The sequence below is a fragment of the Cannabis sativa genome, chromosome 9 (genome assembly GCF_029168945.1).
Source record: "Cannabis sativa cultivar Pink pepper isolate KNU-18-1 chromosome 9, ASM2916894v1, whole genome shotgun sequence".
NCBI lineage: Eukaryota > Viridiplantae > Streptophyta > Magnoliopsida > Rosales > Cannabaceae > Cannabis > Cannabis sativa.
In genome coordinates, this window is record NC_083609.1 from 11,281,883 (window position 1) to 11,309,247 (window position 27,365).

Consider the following 27,365-nt stretch of genomic DNA (forward strand, 5'->3'; position numbering starts at 1 on the left):
AAATGCCTAAAAATGATCCAACAGACGCGATTTGAGTTCCAAAAATTGACAATCATCATCCGAAGTCATTTAACCATTATTTTTCTATTTTCTTTTTTTCTTTTTTTTTCCCTTTCCTTTTCTTTTCTTCTTCTTATTCACTACCAAACCCTAGCAAACCCTAACACCAACAACCACCCCCGACCCCTTTGTGCGACGTCGACCAACCCCAGCGACCACCACGAAGAAAGAGAGAGAGAGAGAGAGAGAGAGAGAGAGAGAGAGAGAGAGAGAGAGAGAGAGAGAGAGAGAGAGAGAGAGAGAGAGAGAGAGAGAAGAGACGAGAAAGAGAGGGTTTGGGAAGGAGAAGATCGGGAGAGAGAAAGAGAGGGCAAATGGCTCCGTCTCCACCTCTACCTCTGCCTCTGGCCTGGGTACTTCAACTCCGGTGGTGAGACGAGAGAAAGAAAGAGAGGGCCTGGGAGAGGTTCAGTAGAAAAAGAAGAAGAAAGAAGAAAGAAAAAGAAAAGGAAAGAATAAAGAAGAAGAAAAAGAAAAAAAAAAGTAAAAAAAAAATTCTAATTTTTTAATTTTGTTTTAAATATTTATAATTATTTTTTAAAATTAATATTACGTGAACCACTAAAAATTTACCACGTGTACAAGTGTGTACATGTGGATAGTCCATTGTGGCATTTAACTGTGATTTTTGGACGAAGGGGTACATAGCAAAACGGAATGGGGGTTCAATAGGTTTTGCCGTCAAAAATTGACTTTATGTGGTTAAGTGTTATAAAACGTAAAATTCAGATGGTTTAGCCACCAATATCCCATGAAATAATGACATATCTATTTAAAAATTGTCGTATCAAAGTTACATTTTTTTTTTCACAAAAATGTATTTTTAGAAGATTATTAAACTAAAAAAACAATTAATGATTATAAAAATTAAAAACATGTAAATTATTTTGTGGTGTTGACGTGACAATTGTCTACATAGCCACATCATCATTCTGTTTGTCACGTGTAATAAAACTTCACAAAATGATCAATTTACAATACTCTAAATAGTTTGTAGACTATTTTTAACGACCTGAAAAATTAAAGGTACTATGATGCATAGATCATAATTTTGTGGACAAAAATATTAAATAGCCATATTACAATGTATAGTAGGATTAATTTGCCTCATTTTTTAAGTTAGTATTGTTTGAGCAAGACATGAATGGGTAATCATTTGTATACGTTTTTTCACAGAAATCATATATATGCTCTCTAAGGGGGAGAGGCACATTTCTAGTTTGCTTGCTCGCGCTTAGTAACCATTTCAAGTAGCAGTTCTCTAATCCATGAAGAAATAAAGCTTACAAAATTATTAGAAGAAGAGAAGAATGACACCTCCAATAAAGACACAAATAATAATGGTACCAACTATTTATTGCGAGTTGTTACTACTCTTTGTGTCTCAGCTTTAAGATTTCAATCAACTTCTCAAGACTATGACAGACAAAAGAGCCAGAAGGAAGTTGGATATTCTTCCCTTGATACTGTTGTTGATGTTGAACCAAATCATAATGTGTTTGAGACTGATGATCAAATATCAACTACTCTAAATCATCTCACTGAAAAACGAAGATCGGCAAGTACATCTTGAAAGAATAGGAAGTGTTGAGTTTATAGCTAAACTTCTCAAAAGTGACTTAGTCAATGGAATTGATGAAGAAAATGTCGCTCATTGTGTTTGGTGCTAACATTCTTGAGAATGCACCCGTAGAACTTTTGTCTATTTTTTTTGGCGCAGTCTCTCTTGGTTTAGGCATTAAAGTAGATGGGTCAAAAGAAGGTTTGAAAGATAGTGTAAGTATTATTGTCGGAGTTTTTATGGCTATTATATTTGTTGCCACTAGTGATTATTGGCATGCCAAAGTATTTCAAAAGTTACTAGATGATAGTTATAAAATCAATATTGAAGTTGAGAGAGGTGGAATTTGTCAGAAAGTTACTATTGTTGACATTGTAGTTGGAGATGTTGTTTGTTTAAATTATGGGGATAAAGTTTAAGCAAATGGTTCGCTAATAATGTCCCATTCTTTAAAATTGGAGAGGGACAACAATGGTAGCTGCTCCGAAGAATAAGATGAGCATGTGGAATTGGATTCAGTAAATGATGATATCTTCTTACTTTCTGGCACTAAAGTTGTTGATGGTTTTGCTTTGATACTTGTCACTTCAGTTGGGATGAACGCAAGGAGAGAACAAAATGTTAATGTCATCCACGAATCGATGCAATCAACACTCTTAGAAACTTGACTACAAAAATGAACTCAGCTAGAGATTGGATCGGCTATGCATTTTAATATTCACTATTTTTAAATTTTAAATAATTTATAGTATCGAAAACAGAATTTTCGATATTTTAATTTAATAAGCGTATTGAAAAAAATTTATATTTATTTTCGATAATTTAAATAATTTTTACACTAAAAATACAAAAGGCTAACTTTATTACATATATACTACATCACGGTGAAAGCAACTTTTATACACTTTTGCTTAAGTTTTTTACATTTTTACCACATGCACACACATATCATGCATTTTGACAAGTCAGTGACATATATCATTACATCAATCACTCTATACATCATTTCCCTCTTTTTTCTCTTCTTTTTCCTATTATTTTATATTTCTTTTCAATTTTTTTTTTAAAAAAATATCAACCTCCATAGTTGAACACTTCCCCCTCCACAATCCCAACTCCATTTTCCATTTTTTTTTCTTCAATTTTTTTTTCAACTCCCATTAACCGAGTTCCATAACCGTTTTCTCTCTTTTTATTTTTCTCTTAATCCATATATAAATATGGCTGTAACTTGTTCTTCATCAACTCCTTCCCCTGTTCAAAAGAAAAGCTCTAAAATTGGGTTGAAATCTTTAGCTAATAGAAACAAGGGTAAACGGCCTGTTGTTGATCAGGAGGATGACTCTGATTTTGCTCCTCCATTGCCGAAACGTGGGCGAGCTCCTCCAAAAAAAAAATCGAAGGTGGCTGCCCAGGAAAAAATTCCTCAAGATGATGCTCAAAAAAATAATCAAGTTGATGGTGGTCTTCTATCTCAGGTTTGTTTTCGGTTTCTTTTTGGTTTTCCCCCATTTTTGAAATTTTTTCATATTCAACTTTTGTGGGTTTTGTGTTTATTGATTTCTCATTTTGTAATAGTTTTTTCATAGTTTTTTAATAGTGTAAACACCTTCGGTATGTATTTTTTTTAATATGTTTTTTATCTAGTTGTTTCCTGTCCATTTTTATATCATCAATGGGTAACAATGAGATTTATCATGGATGTTGATGTTCAAAGAGTTTTTCCTGTATTTTAGTTTGTATACAGTTGTTTTGTAGTTTTATCATAGTTTTGCTACTTGCATATGTTATTTCATTATAAAACTAATATGCAACTATTTTGCACAGAACTTACTATGTATAACTACTATTTCTTAGTCCCCGTCAAATTAAATTCCTGCATAATATATAAACTATCATAAAACGATAATGCAACTATAAGGCAACCAAAACAAAAAATAAACAGACTTATACGTAACTGGTTGTACCTTAATTCGAATTTACTCTTCTTATTGTGTTTCTAAAAAAATATATTTATATTGGAAACCAGTTATCAATCAAAATGCAACTGTATATAACGTAGATGTATTATTCATGAGGTTTTTTTTTTTAAATTTTCACATCATACATTGTTTTGGATTTGGTGGGAGCTCCAGATCTGTTTGTTACAGATCAACATTTCATGAATATAGATTTCGATATTAGGGGGAGTTATTTTGATCGAATAAAACAGAAAATAAATGTGTAATTTCAGTTTCTTCACAGTTTTTCTGATTTTTTTTTTCGTCATTTTCTGTTTAAATCATTGCAGTTCTTTTTTTCCAGTTGATTTTGCCAGAATTAATAGTTGTATTTTTATCGTTTTGGTTTCATTTTGGTTGTTTTGCGGTTTTGAAACGATCGCGGTATTTTCACCTTCATTGTTCGCTCTGTACAGCTGAAGGCTTAGTGCGTGTGATATTTTTGTAAATATTTGTATGTGGACTGTATAAATGTTTAATGGGTCGGCCCAAAGTATTTTTGTAATTTTTTTTCTTTCTTGTATTATTCTGTTTTTTTCCCTAAAAAATATTGTAACTTTATCAAATAGGTCATAAAAAAATTGAAAGGGGAGTTTTATTTGCACCCCATTAAATGATAAATATACCCCAATATTAAAAAAAAATATAAACTTAAATAATTTTTAAAAATTACTCTTAATATTTTTTTTCAAAATGTGTCCTCACATTATTTTATGTTAATTTCAATACTCATTTTGATTTTATTTTCATAATTTTTTCTAACTCATGTATACATACTTTTTATTTTTTTTCTAAAAAATTTTCGTATGATTTTTTATTTTAGTTTTTTTGTCATAGTATTTAAAATATAATTTATTTTTGTTTGATAGAATGATAGGTATATTTTTTAAGAATATGAATGGGAAGAAAAAAGTTTAAAAAACTTACTACAATTAAAAATATAAATTTCATAAAAAAATAAAAATTATTAAAATGAGGTGTCTTTAGACATTTTTGGGTGTAAATAAAATTTTCCAAATTGAAAAAAAATAAATTAAATATGTATTTTTGAGTATAAAAATTAACTAAAAAAATGGTATCACTTTTTCCTAAACTTGATTTGTTGCACGCGTAAACACCTTTTCTTTACTAGCAGATGTAAATATAAGAATGGTCCACTTGTCCCTGATCGTTAATTTGTACAGGCCTGTAAGTGAAAAGAAGACAAAAAAGACCAACTTTCTAGGTCGCTCAAATGCTTTTTGAGTCAAGCAATTCATATTTAAGTCTTTTTTTATTATTTATTTTGAAAGGAAAAGTTTATTCAAGCTATTACTTTTATCTCTTTGGTTTCAGATTAATGAGCCATAAGTGTAGAAGTGTGGTGGTCGTCTCCAATATCCTTCATTATCAAAGACAGAAGTAGCTTAGTCCAGTTATATATAGTCTTCTCCTCTTCAAGTTTTCAACCCACACTAGAGGTATTTTCCTTGCTTGTTATTAGTATTTTATTTTATTTTATTTTCATCAATATTTGTACATATTATTCTCATAGCCTACTTTTACTGAGGCATGCCAATTATTCTTCTAGTAATTTTAATTTAAGAGTACCAGCATTATTTTGACTACGACGTCCTTGTATATTTCATAGAGAGCCTTGTGTTTGTTTAAAAAAAGAAAGAGCTTTAAGGGAAGCAAATTTTTTGGGGACAACGTTAAACTAAACTTATGTTTGGTAAATTTAATTTTAATGACCAAAAAGTTTGTGTTTCATAATAAATTAAGTTTAATTGATGATAATGTTAACTTCTTCCAACACTTAATCTAACTATCCTCTAACTTTACTCCCTTTAAAGTTTCCAATAAAACTCAAGGGGCATTTGGTATAGGGGTTAGATTTGGTGAGAATAAGAATATCAAACTCAACTTATATTCGGTGAATTAAATTTTAATGACTAAGCTGTTTGGCTTTACGGGTTAAAAAACAGTTTTTAAAAACTATTAGGAGTTGTTTGGCAAAAATTTTTAAAAATTGGTTTTTAAAAATTGAGTTTTGAAAAACTAAAAAACAGAAAACATCAAAATGTTGTTTTCAATTTTTAACATATTATATTTTATATTTTGCTTACATACTCGGATCCTAGACCCGAAACCGTACCCGAAATTAGACTCGGATGGGTTAATGTCATGGTATGGTACTAAAATATTGATTTTTTTTCGTAAGAAAAAATCTAAAAACAGTTTTTTATATTTGGTGACTTTAATTTTAATGACTAAGATTTTGTGTTTTATAGTGGATAAAGTTTAATTGATAGTAATTCTAATCTCTTGGAATACTTGAGTTTTACATTCCTTTAATCTAACTAACCTCTAACTCTACTCCCTTTAAGTCCAACTCATATAACAAACACCTCGCAACATAATAATATAAACAACACTCAACCTACACTCTCATGCACCCACATCCTAACCAAAACATGCAACTCAATCAAAAACAAGTACTCAATACTGTCGTTACAATATTTTATCTTTACTCTTTCTGGGTGTGTATTTTTTTTTTTTTTTCACTTTTCAAATAATTTATTTTTGTCTTTTTGAATAAATATACTGATTTAAATATTATAAAATTATATTACATTTAAATTTTATTTTTCACTAAATTGGTTTATCAAAGGTATTAGAACACATTATTGTTATTGAATAGCAATACAAGATGAGAACTTTTTAAACACAATATAACTCACTAGAGACATATAGGTTTCTTCTTCGGTTTTCTCAATGAAAATAAGGGAAATGTTTAAAAAAGAAAACTAAAATAAAGGCATGAAACCTTCAAGGTTTTTATCTTCGTAAAATAATGCTTTCGAAAGAGTCTATAGTGAAATTTTTTTTCTTCAGTTATTTTCTAATAACGAAAGTGAAAGGTATTCAATACACCACTCGCGGAGCTTAAACTCCTATCATAAAACCTCCATAACCACCGTTAGAAAATTAGGGTTTTATAAAAAATACTACAATTTTCTCTCAATTTTTTTTCTTCTAATTATCTCCTATTTTGTTCACCATAAAAAAACAATTTATTTCGACATTTTAAGGTTAGAAAAAGCTGCTTTAAATCCGTACGTTTGGGGTTTTATTGCCACGGTAAACGCAATTTTGCTTTGATTAAGGTTTATATATGTATTGCTTTAAATATGGTTTTATGATGTTATTGTTGTGTGACATAGGGTGTTTGGATATGAAAAAACGACGGCGGTGCTTGAATTTTTTTGCCAAAAACATATTGTGATTTGTTAAGTAGATTAAAGAGCATACTGTTTTTATTTAGATAAATACTTAAGTTCTGCGGCAGTTTGTGAACTTTTTTCTTTTTAATTTTTTGTGTAAATTACGGCATAAATACTTAATGTTTTAGATTTTATACACTTTTAACTAATGTTTATTTTTGGAGGTAAAAATTGCTAATATTACAATTCTCTTACACCGTTACTACTACTTCCGTTAACTTAAAAATATGGATACGTAGAGGGTTCAAATGCATTAAATTTATTTTTATTTTATTTTAAAACTTAATATTCTTAATATCAGAAACTAAATGCTACTTGTTTCAAAAAAAAAAAAAAAAGACATCAGTTCTCATAACAATTTTTACATTATATTGGCACTTCAATTCGATAATCATGTTTTATATACTCCATATATTTATGAGTTTTTGATATTAAGAATATTAAATTTTAGAATAAAATAAATAAATGTAATGCATTTGGACCATCCACGTGTCCATATTTATGAGTTAACGGAAGTGATAGTAACAGTGTAAGAGAATTGTAACATTAGGTATTTTTGCCTCCAAAAATAAATAATAAGTATTTCAGTGTATAAAATCTGAAACATTAGGTATTTATGCTGCAATTTACTCTAATTGTTTTAACTAATTTTATCCCCTTTGTTTTGCTTCTCCTCCTCTCCTCTTTGTAACCTCCATGTCCATCAGCTCTATTTTTTTAAATTATACACAAAAATCGTTCCCTCCACCATGTTTAACCTCTCCTTGATAACCACATTATTACTGTCCTAACCCTTTCCTCTTCTGCATTGCTTTTGTATATGGATCTTTTACTCAAAGACATGAATCAATCTCTAATTCTCACTGATTTTGAATGGGAAGTTCAGACTCTCCCTGCTTCCTCGTCTAACGGGAGTCTTACAACCCAGAATAATGTTCTTTATGCACGAGTAGTTTCATCCTAAGAAATAAATCGAAAAACTTTTTCGTATCAAGATGAGTGGACATTGGAAAGGCCAGTTCCCTCTTACCACCACTGGTCATCATTCAGGGCTGCTTTTAGTCACATTTGGTTGTATTGGAGATTTAAAAAAGTCCTACTAATGGAGCCATGGCATTTCTAAAACCATCACATTGTGTTGAGCCCACCAACTGCTCTACAAATTGCTTCTGCAGAATCCATGAATTTATCCCCCTTCTGGGTGCAACTCCACCGATTACCATTTCTCAACAAATTAAAAGTTATGGCAGAATGGGCATATAACATTGTAGGATCTTACATTGATTCCCTGAGGATTCTTTATATGAAGGCTGGGGATCATTTTTTTCGTTTCCGTGGAACTATCGATATCTCTAAACCATTATTAAGGGGAAAATGGTTAGACATAAGGACTCGAGAGATGAATTCTAGTTAAAATTTTGTTGTGAGCGTTGCAAGAATTCTGCTTTGAATGAGGTGCAATAGGTCATCCTTTCAAAACTTGTCACAAGTTTCTTGAACTAATATATAATGGCGTTGATCCTCTTTATCCTATGGTCCTTCAATGATTAGTTCTCCATTCCCTAAATCTGGCTATGATCGGTATAGGATTAATTTCTAAAGGGATAGTTTGGTCTTTAATGACAAGATTGGCTAAAAGATCCTTCACTGCTGCAATACCAAACCTTGATGCAAGGCCACTGCCTTTTCCAACCTTATTGACTGAGAACGAAACCTCTGTTATTGTTGGTCTGAACCCTTCCCATTAAGCTGTTCCATTATTCAATACTCCATCTCCAACTTCACAAATTTCTACCGACACTACTACTATTGCAGTCCCTACCATTGAAGAAATAATTATTTTACCATATCCTCCTTATTTATCTCCTTCAACTATGATTGCTACTTACCATCAATATCCTCCATGAACCCAAACCAAATTAAAACCACACTAACACTACCATTACCATTAGCCCTTTACTCATCTGCTACCACAATCACAATATCTTTTGGTATTGCAGCAGTCCCATCTCGTGATGCTCTCAAAGGTAAAGCAGTCATTGGTGCTGTTGATGATAAGGAGAACTCAAATCCTAACAAGATGTTTAAACGCCAAGTCAACTCTAATTAACTTTGAAATGTCCTCAAGCATTGTCGATCAAACACCCTCAATGATCAGTTTGGAACTTCAAAGCCTATTGATCCATCTACTCAGTCTATTTCTAGTTCTATGGATTCGGCTCAGTACCATTCTAATATTTCAGCGACTGTTGCTAAGCAACACCGCCCCTAGCCATGAATTTTATTAGTTGGAATGCGCGGGGGCTTAGGGAACCTGAGTGCATTCAGACATTTACACTTGCTTGTTTTTGAGCAAACCCTCTATGTTATAGATAAGTTTCGTCAAAGGTTACGCTTTCCTCATGGATTAGAAGTTCCAAGACAATGCCAAGGCGGTGGCCTCATTCCTTTGGAATTCTCATATCACAATTTCACTAAATAATTATTCTACCAACCACATTGATTGTTTCATTGAGAGTCAAGATGGTCCTTCTTTACACTTTATTGGATTCTATGGTCATCCTTGTGTTAATCAAAGATCTCACACTTGGACGGTTTTGAGTAGATGTTTTGATGTGGCTCCTTTGTCACCTTAGCTTGTTCTAGTTGATTTCAATGAAATAATTTTGAATGAAGATAAGATTGGTGGCCCAACACGAAGTGTAGTTCAGATTGAAGCTTTTAGATCTACTATGGCTGGTTGTCATCTTAACCAACTGTCTTTTGAAGGTGAGCGTGCTACTTGGAGTAATAAATGCCAAGGATTAGGGAATATTAAGGAAATGCTTGATTATGGTCTTATCAATGATTGCTGGGATTCTACCTTCATCACACCATCAGTTCACCATCTCGATTTCTATAAGTCACACCATAGAGCTATTAATGTCTCTGTTACTGCTCTTGGAGATCAGCCTGCTGAACGTGTCTTCAAATCACAATTTAGCTTTGAAAAAATATGGTTGGAGGAGGAAACATGTGTTGAAATTATCATCAACAATTGGTTTCAAGATACTACTAATAGCATTGCCCAAGTGACTAGTAACATGTCTAATTGTGCTACCGTTCTCCAATAATGGCATCAATTAAAATTCGGACATCTAAAAAAGAAAATTAAAGAAACTCATGAACATGTTGCAGCCCTCAAGAACTCACCAAAGACTGACCAAGACCATTTTGATGCTCTTCAAAACTTAGAATCTATTTGTGATGATTTATTGGCACCAGAGAAAGACTATTGGCATCAACGTTCAAGAGTTTTATGGCTGTAATTGGGTGATTCAAATACTAAATTTTTCCACCAGAATGCGAGTGCTAAACACAACAATAATAAAATTAAGAAGCTAACTGACTCTAATGGAAACACCCAAACAGGCACTTCGGCCCTGTTGAATATTATCACTACCTATTTTCATGATATTTTCAATAGCCAAGGTGTTGATTAACCTTCAATTGATGCTATATTTGGAAACAATTCCAACCACTATGGATGTTGATTCTCAACAAATAATCTCAGCTCCTTACACTGCAGCAGAGGTCTCTAATGCTCTTAAGACCATGAGTAGTGATAAAAGTCCCAATTTGGATGGCATGTATGTCATGTTTTACACTACTTACTGGCACACTGTTGGTCCCCTTGTCACTGAATCGGTCTTGGATGCTCTCAATAATGGTACAGATCCTACTTTCTTCAACAGAACCTTGATCACCCTCATTCTGAAAGTTAAGACGCCAATCCATATCACTCAATTCAAACCTATTAGCTTATGTAACGTTTGTTGGAAATTATTTTACCAGGATCTTAGATCTACTCACAAGTATGTTTATTAACATCCTAAATATGAACATTCTAAAACGATTAAATAAACACATATAAAGTTTAAGAAACCTTACATTGGGTGCAGCGGAATATAATGACTCCTTCCGTTCAGATATCTAGCCCTTGATTCCTTTCTGTAGCAGAGCATTATCAATATGCGAACACGGATCTCTTTCTCTGAATCTTTGATGCTGAAGCTCCTTTGCTGATGATCTTTCTTCACGATCTTCCTCACTATGATTGAGGTATCACTTGATGTGTGTGGGCACTACTCAAATCACTAAGGATTTCGAAATTCTAAGGAAGAAGAGAGAGAGTGGTCAGCTAAAGATAGGGAGAGAGAAGGCTCAGTTTTTCTGAATAGAAAAAGTCAGAAGAAAAGTGTAATTTTCCTGAAGCCTTCACTATCTATTTATAGCATTCCTACTAGGGTTAGATTTGAATTATATGGCATTAAAATAATGAAAAAATCAGTTTAAATTTCCTACAAAAGTGGCTGGCCCTAAACTTAGTGGATTGGGCCTTGCTTTTTGCAATTTTGCAATTTTAACACCTTTTGTATGTCGATTTTCTCAAAAATGCCAATTTCCTAATTCAACCATTTAAATGCCAATTCTAACTATTTAATAACTATAAATAATTATTAAATAATATTGTCATTTATCATATTTATTAATTGAACCATACAAAGTATCATAATTAACAAATATGCCATTATAAACTCTTTCTTTACAATTTCGCCCTTACTTAGTGAAAAATTCACAAATAGACATAGTCTAATTTGAGAATTATAATTGATTAATCAAAACCAATTACATGAGTCTTACAAGCAATATTATCTCAACTAGTGGGGGGACCATGGGTCTATATAGCAGGAGCTTCAATAAGTAGATCAAGAATTTAGCACTAAAATTCACTAACTTATTAATTCTTCGTTGAATCCACGCATAGAACTTAGAATTGCACTCTCGGTATATAGAATGCTTTCTATATGTTCCACCATATAGACACATCATTAGTTATCCATTGTTATAATCCTAATGTGATCAATGATCCTCTATATGAATGATCTACCTTGTAAAGGGATTAAATTACGTTACACCCTACAATGTATTTATTCCTTAAAACACTTGACCCCGTATAAATGATATTTCAGCTTATGTGAAATGAGTACTCCACCATTTATGTTCGTTTGGTCAAGCTCGAAGGAGATCATCCTTTGCTTACTATTCGCAAGATAGAAGCTATAGATTCCATGTTTATGATAGCGCTCCCACTCAATTGCACTACCGTGTTCCCAAAATGTACGTATCACCATGACCTAAAAGTAGGCTTAACTAACAAATCAAAGAACACGAATAGCCTTTCAAGATTGAGCCTAATCATAACAGGATTAAGAACATTTGATCTAGGATCAACTAGGCGATATTGACTTGAATAGATATTACGGTAAGTTTAATAAATCTAAGTCAAAGTTCAATATCGGTCCCTTAGTGCATACTCCATGCATCCAACTTTGAGCTTTACTTTAACCAATGCTTTCTGGAAAGAACATAGTATTTCTCCAAATACAAGTAAACTCTTGTTGTAGATTATCATATCGGTAAAACCCTATGTCGATAAATCTAGGAAACTTTATTCACATAGTCATGTTTACTTTCCAATGTGTTGACGACACAATAAACGGGATCAAGTATGTGAAAAGGATTTGAGATGAATTTATACATTATGTACATATAATCATGAAATAAATCATGTGAACCATGCAACATTAAATGTTATTTCTAATCTATATTAATAAGTAAATCTGATTATATTGAAATGAGTTTTATTTAGGGCATAAAACCCAACAAACTCCCAATTGCACTAATATAAAACAAAAACGGCGTTTCAAATAATCTCGACACCTTGATATACAAATCAAGTGTAGTACTTAGTAAACTCCTCGTAATAGGATGCGAAAGGTTGAATTAACCACAACCTTTTCTCCACCATTACTCTTCCTTTAATCACAAAATCATTGATAATGTGAAATTCCTCTCTATATGTCTACTCTCTTGGGATGTTTGGATTCTATACCTTTGGCAACTACTTTTGGTTAATCGGGAAATTAACCTTTAGTAGTTTAAGGCAATTTGGAATGGTGCCAAAGATGTATAGAACTTTCCTTAGGCTTGAATAAGTAACTTTCTTGCGACTTTAACATTCGGTCTCTCTACAGTAGACTTAGAGAATTCGGATAGGTTTTTACACTTCTCCAAAATCACTATTCCACCCCCAGAGTAACCACCATCTTATCAGAAAGATTTACTAGCACAAAGGCAAATTTCGAAATCTGATATGGTGTAGTCTAAGAGTTTTAAACACACTCTTATAGACTAACATATAGTTCCTCTTCTTAATCTTAGGATTTACTTTATTGTCTTCTAATGTTCTTCTCCTGGATTAATCTGATACCTACTCATTACTCCCGCTCAACGACGGATGTCTGGTCTAAGGCATACAAAAGCATATCTAAGACCTCTCACTTGTTGATGTAAGAAATTCTTTCATGGTTTTATGTTTTACGGAATAGTTAAGACTTTTCCTTAGATAAATAAAATCTATACCTAAGAAGTTGTGAAGCTTCTATAGATTTCCATTAGAAAGAAAATGCTTGACATTTTACTAAAGTAAGTTAACTTGCATTAGAGTAAGTAATTACCGGGTATACCACAAGCCATAGGTTTAGATAAACTCGAACTTGTAATACTGTTAGGAACGGGGAAGTTTTGTTAAGTCCATTGAATAGACTTATAAACGAAAATTTCCTTTTATGTCCTTGTAATAGAAAACTTTACGTTATTCCATGTGAATGGATTAAACCATAGTTTTATAGGCTTTCTTCTTAGTTTCTTATCTTGACAATCCATTACTTGTTTAAACTCCTGATGGATTTTAATCACTAGTGTCTCCCAAGTCATAAGAAGGTGAGTTCCTAGAAACTCTCCCACTACGACAAGGTACGCGAATTATGTCGAAGAAAACTAAATGGTATTAACCTCTTTGGTTGTGACAAGACAACGAGAGGCGAGTGGGATCATCATATATTATATAAGATGATAGAACACTTTTGGAATCAAGAATTAAATATCTCCTTTATTTGCTACTTGTTTTCGGACTTAGTCATTTTCTTAGAAAAGTAGTATTTGTTTGAACAAACACTTTCTTATCTATTGACAATGGGATGGTCCACCACAATCATTTAGAATAGCTAACAAACCATGGTTAACGGTTCTAGCTTTTCTTAAGATTTTGATTAGGTCATCCATGAATGCAGTAATGATTTACGTTAAGTATACAACCATTACATCATTACGAAATTGTATTACCATAGAAGGAATTAGGCAACGACTAGTAACTAATCATCAATATGCAACTCGAAATTTACGGGAGGTAAGTTTGGATATAATTCAAAAATCAATTTAATGATCTTTGGCTGCATATCACTAACTATTTCTCCACCTTTATCGATTCGCAAGATCTTTAACCACATACCTTAATGGTGTTTAACCATTGCTAGAAATTAATGAAAATTTTCAAACATTTCAAATTTCTTTGCATAAGGTATAATCTAGGAGTTATCGTTTTAAGAATACAACGAAAAACTCATATCCACCTGAATGTACATCCATGCGAATGAGATGAACTACTTTTAGTGGATATAGGCATATTAACTCTTTGCGAGAGATTGATCTTGTCAAATCCATTATGAACAAGATACAAATGCCATAGATTAAAAAAAATGTGGTAGTGTCTATTGATGACATAGGTTTAGTTACATCGAAGAGTTCTTAGAATAGTGCAAGTGGATCTGATCACGGAATACCTAACTTTCATATTCCATACGGTTTGAATCCATTAATAAAAGATGGACATTTAAACACTTGAGAAGTGTAGCTGTATTGTATACGGAATTAGAAATATAAGAAAATTTCTATTTGGAATCTAAAATTAAAGTCAAAGACTTAAATTTATGCAAATATAATGAGTAATTCTATCTTGGACAGACCTTCTTTTAATATAACTCTAAGTCGATTTGCCCATACAAGTAGGGAGATTTCTAAGATTGAGGATTTATATCAATTGGTAATAGAATTTCGGGATTATAATCATAAGCGTCAGTTACTTTCTTAAGAGAAAATATAGAATGACATGAAATGATTTATAGACCATTCATCAAATGATATGTTTTGAAGCTTTAATTCAAAATGAATAAGCTAAGAGGAATTAGGATAATTTCGTTTATAAATAAGAATCCAACGATGCTTCGATTAGCGAAAGTCAAAGTAATCTTATTTATACAATCTTCTTGTTTCATATCGTAAAAATACTAGTCTGAGGTGTCATCAATTGATGAACGGTAGATGTCGCATATACAATATTTATCTTTCGAGATCTAACACTATTATGAATGTCTAATGGTGAAAATCCAGAATTTATCTCATTAGATAAACAAGCCAAGTTAGACCAACGATGAAGATTCGAAATTAAACTACAACTTAATAACGAGAAAATAACATGGTTAAATATAAATTCATACACAATTCGAAATTATAAACATATAGCAAGTAGGAATGACAAGTGAAAATACTAAAACTTACAATCCTAAATAATTTCCAAGGTTTTCAACAAGGCGATATCGGTGTCTAGTTTAGGCGAGAGTCAAAGCTACCATTCATTGAATAGAGTTGTCGGCTCGTCTAAAATGTTAAACATTCTAGCAACCTTTTATTCGATCAGATTGGAATTCGGCGTTGTCCGTTTGGCGAGAGTCAAGGCAATTCTATCTTATGAGCTTCCACCATTGTTTCATAATTTGCACAGTCGAGCATGGTCGCCACCATTAGGGTGATCCATACCATACAAAACACTTACAAACTACTTATCATGCGAGGTTAAACGGTGCGCAATTGCTAATGAACGTTCCTCCATTAGGGAGGATTACTCCACTAAAACAAACGCGGTGTAAAACCACAATGGAGATCGAATGTCTTAATAATAAAGCTCATTATTTAAAAAAAAAGTTGTATTTTCTTTTATTCTCTTTATTTATTATATTTATTTTAAATATATATTTATTTAATTAAAATTTTCAATTTAGAATGAAAAATTCTAAATATAAATTTTAATTTAATATTTATAAATTTTACTTAGATGGATATGAAATAATATGAATTATTTCCATCTTAGTAATAATTTCCAATAAATATTTAGAAAAATATTCAATTTAAGTTGTTACAAAATTAATTTAAATTAATTTACAACTCAAATTTAATTTTCTATAAATATATATTGCATTTCGAAAAATTAAAGTATATAAGAATACAATTTTTCAAAAAATGCATATTAAAATAAAAAAAATCCTGGAAAAATTATTCTAATTTAATGTTGGCCCAAAATTAATTAATAAAATTAATTTACAACAAAAATATAATTTTCCTATTTAATTAAATATATAAGAAAAATTTCAAATATTTAAGTATGATGATGAAAATCAACTTAAATATTAATTTTCTATTTAATTAAATACACTAGAAAAATACTTCAAGCAAAAATATCACCTATCTAGATTTTCCTTTGACTAATTAATTCAATTTCTAATAATATACTTTAATTCAATTTATTTTAAATTAATCAATAAATGAAAAAATCATTGATTTAAGTTGATCCAAGAATTAATTAAAATAAATAATTAATTTACAACTTAATCTATTTTTCAAGATAAAATTCGAAATTAGCATTTAAGAATGCAATTTCGAAAAAAATTGATTAATAAAATAAAGAAAAAATATATTTTGAAAATTATTTAAATTTAGTTGAAAAATTAAATTTCAACTAAAAATAATTTTCTATTTAATTAAATGTCATGAAAAAGAAATATTTAAGTATGATGATAAAAATCAACTTAGATATTTAATTTTCAAATTAATTAAATGTATTAAATTCAAGAAATAAATAATTAAGTGTAGAAGACTTAATTATTAATCTCTAGTTTAATACTAGGAAAAATATACTTAAAGTAAATTGTACCAAAATTAATTAATAAATAATTAATTTCACAATGTATAATATTTCCTATTTAATATTAGAAATAATAAGTAGTCTAGAAATAACTATCTAGAAAATATCTTATTTGACTAAGTATCTTTTAACAAAATTTGAAAAAATATCTAATTTAAGTTGACTAGAAAAAATCTAGAACTTAAATATTTTTCAAATTTAAATTTAATTAAATATCAAAAATTAAGTTGTAACCACTTAATTTGAAAATATTCCATTTTAAGTTAATATTCGAAAAGATATTAACTTAAAAATATCTAAAGAATCTTAATAACCAATGCCTAAAAAATTCCTCAACTTAATTTTGAAATTTTGAATTCAAAAGATATTCGAGATTTAAGTTGGTTAGTTGAAGATAACTAAATATCGAACTTAAATAGGAATATTTAATGAAAAATTTAAATTAAGTTCCGGAAAGAATGTCTAGATGGTCATAATTCTATATTTAATTAAATACGAAAATACATATAGTTTAGCTTAGAATAAAAAATAATTCTTTAAACTATATTTTTCTTAAATTAATTTCAAAATAAATGAAATTAATTATGTTGCTAATCAATTTTAATTAGGTTAAACTAGTGTAATTAACCTAGTACAGTCATTCAAATCGAGCAAATGGGCCTTCACAATTGGGGTGGTTTTGTGTGAGGAGTGCGGGTTCGGTATGTCGTACCCACTTCTATGTAGCTCCCAACTCTCACCTGAGGCCCAAAAGAGAAATTTAACCTTAATAAGAACAACTGTTATTAATTGAATAAGCCCGATAACTAAATGGGCCTAAATAAATTCTATCAAGAACTATGATAATTTATTTTAGCAACCACAACCTATCTGCATCTATAATGAAATTAAACACATAGGCTCACACGAGGCACACTTTGGATGGGTCTATCATGTTGCTAGGTTATACACAGATGAAAGAAGATTGTAAATATACATTTACAAATTATTATCTTGACTGAGGAGCCATCGAGATCATTAGATCATGGCAAAAAGTAACCATGGCTATTTGCAATCAGTAATAATAGGTTTTAAAAACTTACACATAAGCTAAAACACATACTCGCAACAAGGTTAGTTGGATAGTTGGATGTAGGATTTATTTAATTTTAAATTAAATATTTAATTTCGAAAATAATTAATTAAATAAAAAAAAAATAATTTTTCGAAAAATTTAAAAAAAATTTGAAAAATTCGAAATTTTTAAAAAAATTTAAATTTAAAATTAAACCTACAATTTTTGAAAAATTAGGTTTCAACCAACCTAAATATCATTTCAAAAAAAAAATTTGCTAACTACTTTTAAATTTTAAATGTTATTTTATAAATAAAAATTAAATAAAAAATTAGAAAAGATAAATAAATATCTTTTTCAAATTTTAAATGTAATTTAAATAAATAAAATAACAAAATTTAAAAAAATTAAAAAAATATCTTATATCATTTAAAAATTACATGATTATAAATATCTTATTTTAAATTTAAATATGGTCAAAATATCTAAAAAGATTTAATTAAAAAATCTTAAAAGATAAGATATTTTTAAAATATCTTAAAAGATATTATAAATATCTTAAAAGATATTATAAATATCTTAAAATATCTGATCTTAAATTTAAAAAAAATATAATCAAATTTAAAAATAAGATAGATTTTTAAGCAAAAAGATAAATACTTAATTATTCAAATTCAAATTACACTAATATCTTGAATTAAATTAAAAAAAATTTAAATTAATTCAAAATGATAATTAGAATTGAATTAGGAATAGTAATAGTATATAGACAAAACCATACAAAAAATTGGAAGCTAATTCAGAAAAAGTATGAAAAATTGAAGAAAATTGAAAAAATTCGAAACTGTACGGACAGTTACTGCGATCATGAAAGCTAATAAACGGCTCGATTTGTCAAATCTTGAAAAAATCGTAACTAATTCAAATAAAATCCAAATTGAGTTCTGTAAAAGGCTAACTTGCTTAATTTTTTCCATACTATCCAATAAAAATAATGCCAGAACCGAAATAACAATTATTTTTCACGAAAATTTCACAATCATCAATCCAAATCATCAAATAACACTCAATACAACATGATACCATCCAAAGAACATACAAACAATCGTTTTAAAGTCCAAATTACATGTAAGTAAATCAATTACCATGGCTGCGAGGCCAGTTGTTGGAAATTATTTTACCGGGATCTTAGATCTACTCACGAGTATGTTTATTAACATCCTAAAAATATGAACTTTCTAAAACGATTAAATAAACACATATAAAGTTTAAGAAACCTTACATTGGGTGCAGCGGAATATAATGACTCCTTCCGTTCGAGATATCTAGCCCTTGATTCCTTTACGTAGCGAGAGCATTATCAATATCGAACACGGATCTCTTTCTCTACGAATCTTTGATCTTTGAAGCTCTTTTCTTGATGATCTTTCTTCACGATCTTCCTCACTATGATTGAGGTATCACTTGATGTGTGTGGGCACTACTCAAATCACTTTAAGGATTTCGAAATTCTAAGGAAGAAGAGAGGAGTGGTCACTAAAGATAGGGAGAGAGAAGGCTCGGTTTTTACGAATAGAAAAGTCGGAAGAAAAGTGTAATTTTCTGAAGCCTTCACTATCTATTTATAGCATTCCTACTATGGTTAGATTTGAATTATATGGCATTAAAATAATGAAAAAATCAGTTTAAATTTCCTACAAAAGTGGTGGCCCTAAACTTAGTGGATTGGGCCTTGCTTTTTGCAATTTTGCGATTTTAATGCACCTTTTGTATCGATTTTCTCAAAAATGCCAATTTCCTAATTCAACCATTTAAATGTCAATTCTAACTATTTAATAACTATAAATAATTATTAAATAATATTGTCATTTATCATATTTATTAATTGAACCATACAAAGTATCATAATTAACAAATATGCCCTATAAACTCTTTCTTTACAATTTCGCCCTTACTTAGTGAAAAATTCACAAATAGACATAGTCTAATTTGAGAATTATAATTGATTAATCAAAACCAATTACATGAGTCTTACAAGCAATATTATCTCAACTAGTGGGGGGACCATGGGTCTATATAAACCGAGCTTCCAATAAGTAGATCAAGAATTTAGCACTTTAAAATTCACTAACTTATTAATTCTTCGTTGAATCCACGCATAGAACTTAGAATTGCACTCTCGGTATATAGAATGCTACATATGTTCCACCATATAGACACATCATTAGTTATCCATTGTTATAATCCTAATGTGATCAATGATCCTACATATGAATGATCTACTTTGTAAAGGGATTAAATTACGTTACACCTACAATGTATTTATTCCTTAAAACACTTGACCCCGTATAAATGATATTTCAGCTAATGTGAAATGAGTACTCCACCATTTATGTTCGTTTGGTCAAGCTCGAAGGAGATCATCCTTTGCTTACTATTCGCCAGATAGAAGCTATAGATTCCATGTTTATGCTAGCGCTCCCACTCAATTGCACTACCGTGTTCCCAAAATGTACGTATCACCCTGACCTAAAAGTAGGCTTAACTAACAAATCAAAGAACACGAATAGCCTTTCAAGATTGAGCCTAATCATATCAGGATTAAGATCATTTGATCTAGGATCAACTAGGCGATATTGACTTGAATAGATATTACGGTAAGTTTAATAAATCTAAGTCAAAGTTCAATATCGGTCCCTTCCGATGCATACTCCATGCATCCAACCTGAGCTTTACTTTAACCAATGCTCTGGAAAGAACATAGTATTTCTCCAAATACAAGTAAACTCTTGTTGTAGATTATCATATCAGTAAAACCCTATGTCTGATAAATCTAGGAAACTTTATTCACATAGTCATGTTTACTTTCCAATGTGTTGACGACACAATAAACAGGATCAAGTATGTGAAAAGGATTTCAGATGAATTTATACATTATGTACATATAATCATGAAATAAATCATGTGAACCATGCAACATTAAATGTTATTTCTGATCTATATTAATAAGTAAATCTGATTATATTGAAATGAGTTTTATTTAGGGCATAAAACCCAACAACGTTCTCTACAAATTGGTGTCAAAGGCCATAGTTTTATGACTAAGCCTTTTCTTCCAAAGGTCATTTCTGAATATCAGACTGCCTTTTTATCTCAGAGACTCATAACTGACAACGCCCTTATGGCTTTTGAACTTCTACATTTCCTCCAAAGTAGGAAACGAGGTTCCAAAGGCTATGCAGCACTCAAATTGGATATGAGCAAGGCGTTTGATAGAGTAGAGTGGCACTTTGTAGCTCAAGTTATGCTAAAGATGGGCTTCAGAATAATAGTGGTACAACTCATTCTTCGATGTTTAATCTGTTTTTAATAATAATATTATTAATTTTTTGTTAAAAAGAAAAAAGATATTAATTTGATAAACATGTGTATCGTTGTACGAGTACTGTTGGATAAGAAATAGGATATAGTTTCTCTAGACTGAGTGTGAAATTTTATATAACTTTTATATTTAAATATATATAATAATATTATGAAATTAATAAAGAATATTTTGTTAATTAATAAGTTATTCTGTTAAAGTTAACATAAAAATTCGAAAAGTATCATTAAATCAATAGGAACACTTTATATAGAATAGATACTTATTAAATATATATATATTAAATGCTATTATAATTTTTCTTATTTTAAAATTTTCATTGTAAAACATTGTACTTCTCATATTCCTCATTGTCATTGAGTTTTTTTTTTTTTTTTGGAAACTTCATTGTTATTGATTAAGTTTGAAAAGAAATGTAGATAAAGATTGAGTTTATTGTTTGCTTTAAATCCTATATTCTATTTTTTTAATTAACTTTTTTTAAAAAATTTACGGTTTGGGTTTCTAAAATAGTTGCAGCGCTAGTTGCAATATGGGTTTCTATACAATTTTTTATTACAATTTAGGTTGCAGCGCAAGTTACAATAGGAATTTCTATGTAGAATTCCGTAAAAATACAAAAAAAAATGTTTTGAAGTGTAAGAATAAAAAAAACCCAAAAAAAAATTAAAATAAAATAAACTATAATTGTTATTTTTAAGTCATAGTGTGTACTTCCGAAATTGAATTCCATCACTCGTGTCAATAAATAAAATATTTAGAATTTTTATCACCAAATTATATATTATGATGTATTTAAATTTTCAGCTCATTAAAAATATTTTCATAATTGTTTAAACAATTGTCATATCAGCGCTACATTTTTTTTAGAATTTTTACGTGTAGCACCTTATTTTATATTTAAATTTCAAAAATAACATTAATATCTAATTTAAATTTTCCTTTTAGTATTATTAACGTTTTTTAATAAGTGGGCATGTTCAATACCTGACCAAATATTTGCTCCAAAAATTTTTTTTTCTTCTCTTTAAGTCTTAATTCTTTGTTTCTTCATTATATTCTCTATTTTCTATTTCTCAATCTTTTTTTTATTATTATTTTTAAGAATAATTTATGGTCACTTTGTTATTCTGTGGACCCTAAAAAGAATATCATTGTGCTCTACTCTTCAATGTGAACATTTTAAAATATGAAAAACATATGTTTTTTTTTTTTTGACTATTTCTAAAAAATAAACTATTTGGTTACTAATATAGTGATTAGTTATTGTTTTATTATTATTTTTTTTAAATCTTAGTTAACATTCATTCTTAAATAGTATGGAAGGTGGTATAAATTTACACAAAGAAAAAAAATATATAGATAACATAAAAGTACATCTTAATTAACATAATATAAATTAAAAATGATTATATAATTTTAAATTAACTAATCTAAAAATTGAATATTATCTATATGAGATATTTTTATTTAAAGTATACTAAATAAAACTATTTAATATATATATGCTTATTTGTTATACTATATGAAAATTAATTTATTTCTACTGTAAACTTAAAAGGTAACTAAAAATATAACTTTAAAATAACTAATTAACAATTTAAATATTTACCAATTTGACTAATATGTTATGTGAGTTTTTTTTTTTTTTTTTTTGAACTTTATTATAGCTTATTAGTTTATTAAATAAACTTAAAAGTAACATAAATATTTTTACAAAAGTAAAATAAAAAAGTAACATAAAAGTATTTAAAATAAAAAATTAATTTAATATAATCTAAAAATAAACACATAAGTTTCAAAGTAATAAAAAGGTATATAAAATAATTGGTAAATAAAAATAGTAGCTTATTATATTATATGACAACTTATTAGTTTCAAAAATAAACTTTAAGGTTACCCAAATGTATTTTAAATAATAAGATAACACAATATAACTTAAAAATAGCTAATTGATTATTAATATGTTTACAAATAAAATTTTAGAGGTAACCAAATTGTATTCCAAATTATATAATTTAAAAATGAAGTTTTTTACGTAAAAGTAACTAATTAGTTTCTTATTAACATCATAAGTAACCAAAATGTTACTTTTAAAAATCTAGGAAAATAAAAAAAAAAAAAAAAAAAGAACTTGGGATTAATTTCGTTTCAGGCATATTATTTTAGAATTAAGGTACTTTTTAATGACGTGAAAAAATATTATTGTAATTGAGATTTATTAAAGTATTTTTGTAAATAATTTATATTTTAAGTATATTATTAAAAAAATTCTTTTTTTTATAAAAATATATTTTTAGAAGATTATTAAACTAAAAAATCAATTAATGATTATAAAAAATTTAAAAACATGTAAATTATTTTGTGGTGTTGACGTGACAATTGTCTACACAGTCACAGTATCATTCTGTTTGTCACATGTGATAAAACCTCACAAAATGACCAATTAACAACACTCTGAATAGTTTGTGGACTACTTTTTACACCCTAAAAAATTAAGAGTACTATAATACATAGATCATAGTTTTGGGGAAAAAAATATACTAAATAACCATAATATAGTAGGATTGATTTGGCTCATTTTTTAAGTTTGTATTGTTTGAGCAAGACATGAATGAGTAATCATTTCTATTCGTTTCTTTCCAGAAATCATATGACTCTCTTAGGGGGAGAGGCACATTTCTAGTTTGCTTGCTGTCGAGCTCAGTAACCATGTCAAGTAGCAGTTCTCTGAACCATGAAGAAATAGAGCTTACAGAATTATTAGAAGAAGAGAAGAATGAAACATCCAAGGAAGAGACAAATAATACCGGTACTAGCTATTTATTGCGAGTTGCTAACACTCTTTGTGTCTCGGCTTTAAGATTTCAATCAGCTTCTCAAGACTATGTCAAACAAAAAAGCCACAAGGAAGTTGGATATTCTTCCCTTGATACTGTTGTTGATGTTGAACCAAATCATAATGTGCTTGAGACTGATGATCAAATATTGACTACTCTAAATTATCTCACTGAAAAGGAAGATCGGCAAGCACATCTTGAAAGAATAGGAGGTGTTGAGGCTATAGCTAAACATCTCAAAAGTGACCTAGTTAATGGAATTGATGAAGAAACTGTCGCTCATAGACGCATTGCGTTTGGTGCTAACATTCATGAGAATCCACTGAGTAGAACTTTTGTCTTCTTTTTTTGGCGAGCCTTGCTACAAGTCAAAATCCTTGTTCTCATAATTTGTGGCGCAGTCTCTCTTGGTTTAGGCATTAAAGTAGATGGGCCGAAAGAAGGTTTGAAAGATGGTGTAAGTATTATTGTCGGAGTTTTTATGGCTATTATATTTGTTGCCACTAGTGATTATTGGCATGCCAAAGTGTTTCAAAAGTTACTAGATGATAGTTATAAAATCAATATTGAAGTTGTGAGAGGTGGAATTCGTCAGAAAGTTACTATTGTTGACATTGTAGTTGGAGATGTTGTTTGTTTAAATTATGGGGATAAAGTTCCAGCAAATGGTTTGCTAATAATGTCCCATTCTTTAAAATTGGAGAGGGACAACAAAGGTAGTTGCTCTGAAGAACAAAATGAGCATGTGGAATTGGATTCAGTAAATGATGATATCTTCTTGTTTTCTGGTACTAAAGTTGTTGATGGTTTTGCTTTGATGCTTGTCACTTCAGTTGGGATGAACGCAAGGAGAGAACAAAATGTTAATGTCATCCATGAGTCGATGCAACCAACACCCTTAGAAACTCGACTTGAAAAAATGAACTCAGCAACAGATTGGATTGGCTATGCATCTATATTGGGTGTTTTAATATTCACTATTTTTGGAGGTTTATCCTTTACAACTACAGATGACAATGGAAACAAAAAACCTGCTAAAGGTCTAGCCAAAGTTAATATTATAGTGAGCATGATTGTGACATTGATAACATCTGTGGTGAATATTGCAGATCCCTTACGACTCACGTTGACGCTTACTCGTGCTTATGCAATGAAGAAATTGAAGGAACAAAATGCAATGGTGCGTAAGCTCTCTTCTATAGAGAATATGAGCTTTGTTGACACTATTTGTATTAACAAAACTGGAACACTCACAATGAACCAGATGAAGGTCTCAGAGTTTTGGCTAGACAATAATTGTGTGGCTAAAGAAAAGTACTCATCAATTTCTCCTAAGATTATAAGATTGCTACAAGAAGGTATTGCTCTTAATACTCTCTCTATTAGTCCAACAGAAGCGGCAATCAAAACATGGGCTCTGCAAGATTTGAAAATAGATATAGACAACATAAAAACAAATATTGACATTCTTCACATCGGGGCCTTCACTCCTGAGAAGAAGCAGAGTTGGATTCTTGCACAGAAAAAGATTGATAAGACAATCCAAGTACACTTGAAAGGAGCTGCTCAGTTAATTTTAGAAGTGTGTTCACGGTATTACGATGCTTTTGGCATTGTTAAAGGTCTAGATCACGATCAAAAAAAAGAACTAGATCAAATTATTCAAGAAATGGCTACCAGGAAGCTGAGATGCATTGCTTTGGCACATAAAGTCGAAACCAAAGAAGTTCAAGATGATGATGACAAAGAAAAATTGTTGGAGGATAATATGATCCTCTTAGGAATTGTTGGTATTGAAGATCCATGTCGTCCTAAGATGAAGGAAGTGGTCAAAGATTTACATAATGCTGGAGTAAAACTCAAAATGATCACTGGTGATAATATTTTCATTGCAAAAGCTATAGCAGAAGAATGTGGGATACTTGAACAACATGGTGGAGAGATTGTAGAAGCGGCCAAGTTTAGAAGATGCAATGCAAAACAAAGAAGGAAAATGGCTAATGAGATATGTGTCATGGCGAATTCATCCCCTGAAGATAAACGCTTAATTGTTGAATGTTTGAGAGATGATGGGAATGTCGTTGGAGTTGTTGTACATGGAACAAGTAATTCGTCTGCAATGAAAGAAGCCATTGTTGGAATCTACATGGGGAAGGAAGGCACTGAAATTATCGAGGAACACTCAGACATTGTCATATCAGAGGGTAATTTTTGCTCTCTTACTAAGATTTTCAAGTGGGGAAGATGTGTTTATAGCAACACACAGAAATTTATTCAGTTCCAACTAACTGCATCTTCTGTCCCTCTTTTATCAAACATTGCTGGAGTGTTTGTGGCTGAATCGTTCCCACTATCAACTATACAACTGTTGTGGGTGAGTTTGATCACTGATACACTGGCTTGTCTTGGATTTGCCAATGAAAGGCCTACAAAAGAGCTCATGAAGAAGCCACCGGTGCGAAACACTGATCCTCTTATCACCAACATCATGTTTAGAAACGTCTTGCCACAAGCTTTATTTGAAACTGCTCTCATTCTTTTGATAACAAATGAATTCATTTACCCTATAGATGTTGATAAGGTACGTGATACTTTTGTCTTCAATGCATATGTGTTCTGTCAAGTATTTAATCAGATCAATTCAAGGAAACTAGACACGAAGAATGTCTTCGAAAAGATTCATGCTAATAAACTCTTCTGGGTGACTGCTGGCTTTATAATTCTACTTCAAACATTGTTAGTGGAAATTCTAAAACTCATTGCAGACACAGTGAAGTTGACATGGCTACATTGGGGTTTATGTATTGGCATTTCTTCCTTAACATTGCCAATTGGTTTCATTATAAGGTTTGTACCTGTCCCTCGTAAACAAGTCATGGATTATTGTATTGTTGTGCGAACAATTGTATGGTGCATACTCAAAAAAGTGGTTTCTATCGTAACTCTAGCATATGAAGCTTTGCTTTCCATTTGTAGAACCCAGAATTCCACAACTGAAGGCCATGTAGAATGAGTTTCTCTTAATTAAGCAGTAGTGTTGGCTTTTCTCTTCTTTTCTTAATGTATCTTTTTTTTAGTTCGTTTGTATGTTAACTTCCAATTTTAATTTGCATGTAATGATTTTTTGATTTTATTAGTGGACTGGTGCTTTCTTATTTTAGATGGATCTTTTGTGATATTTCTGTTCTCTTTTGCTAAACCCAAGATAATATTATCATAAAGGTAATTTGTGGTTACATTCTTTAAATTTTGAAGTTTGGCATGGTTTAACCTAAACTCCCTA

At 30.1% G+C, this 27,365-nt stretch overlaps 1 protein-coding gene across 2 annotated transcripts; it reads left to right on the forward strand.

Moving 5' to 3' along the window:
- The first annotated feature begins 1,716 nt into the window (after positions 1 to 1,716).
- On the forward strand, positions 1,717 to 27,329 carry LOC115723275 (putative calcium-transporting ATPase 13, plasma membrane-type). Of its 2 annotated transcripts, none has more exons than XM_030652718.2 (2): positions 1,717 to 5,081; positions 23,889 to 27,329. In XM_030652718.2, the coding sequence occupies exon 2, from the start codon at positions 23,955 to 23,957 to the stop codon at positions 27,093 to 27,095; it is 3,141 nt and encodes a 1,046-aa protein (XP_030508578.2). In that variant the 5' UTR covers positions 1,717 to 5,081; positions 23,889 to 23,954; the 3' UTR covers positions 27,096 to 27,329. The 2 variants fall into 2 exon arrangements, with proteins under 2 accessions (XP_030508578.2, XP_060959557.1); XM_061103574.1 differs by lacking the exon at positions 1,717 to 5,081 and adding an exon at positions 20,549 to 21,194.
- The last annotated feature ends 36 nt before the right edge of the window (positions 27,330 to 27,365 follow it).

Excerpts from the sequence above, each read along its gene's own strand:
- LOC115723275 (XM_061103574.1), top strand. The coding sequence starts at position 20,958 with ATGACTAAGCCTTTTCTTCCAAAGGTCATTTCTGAATATCAGACTGCC. Across the intron at positions 21,195-23,888 it reads TGGGCTTCAGAATAATAGTG|AAATCATATGACTCTCTTAG; the intron begins GTACAACTCATT and ends GTTTCTTTCCAG.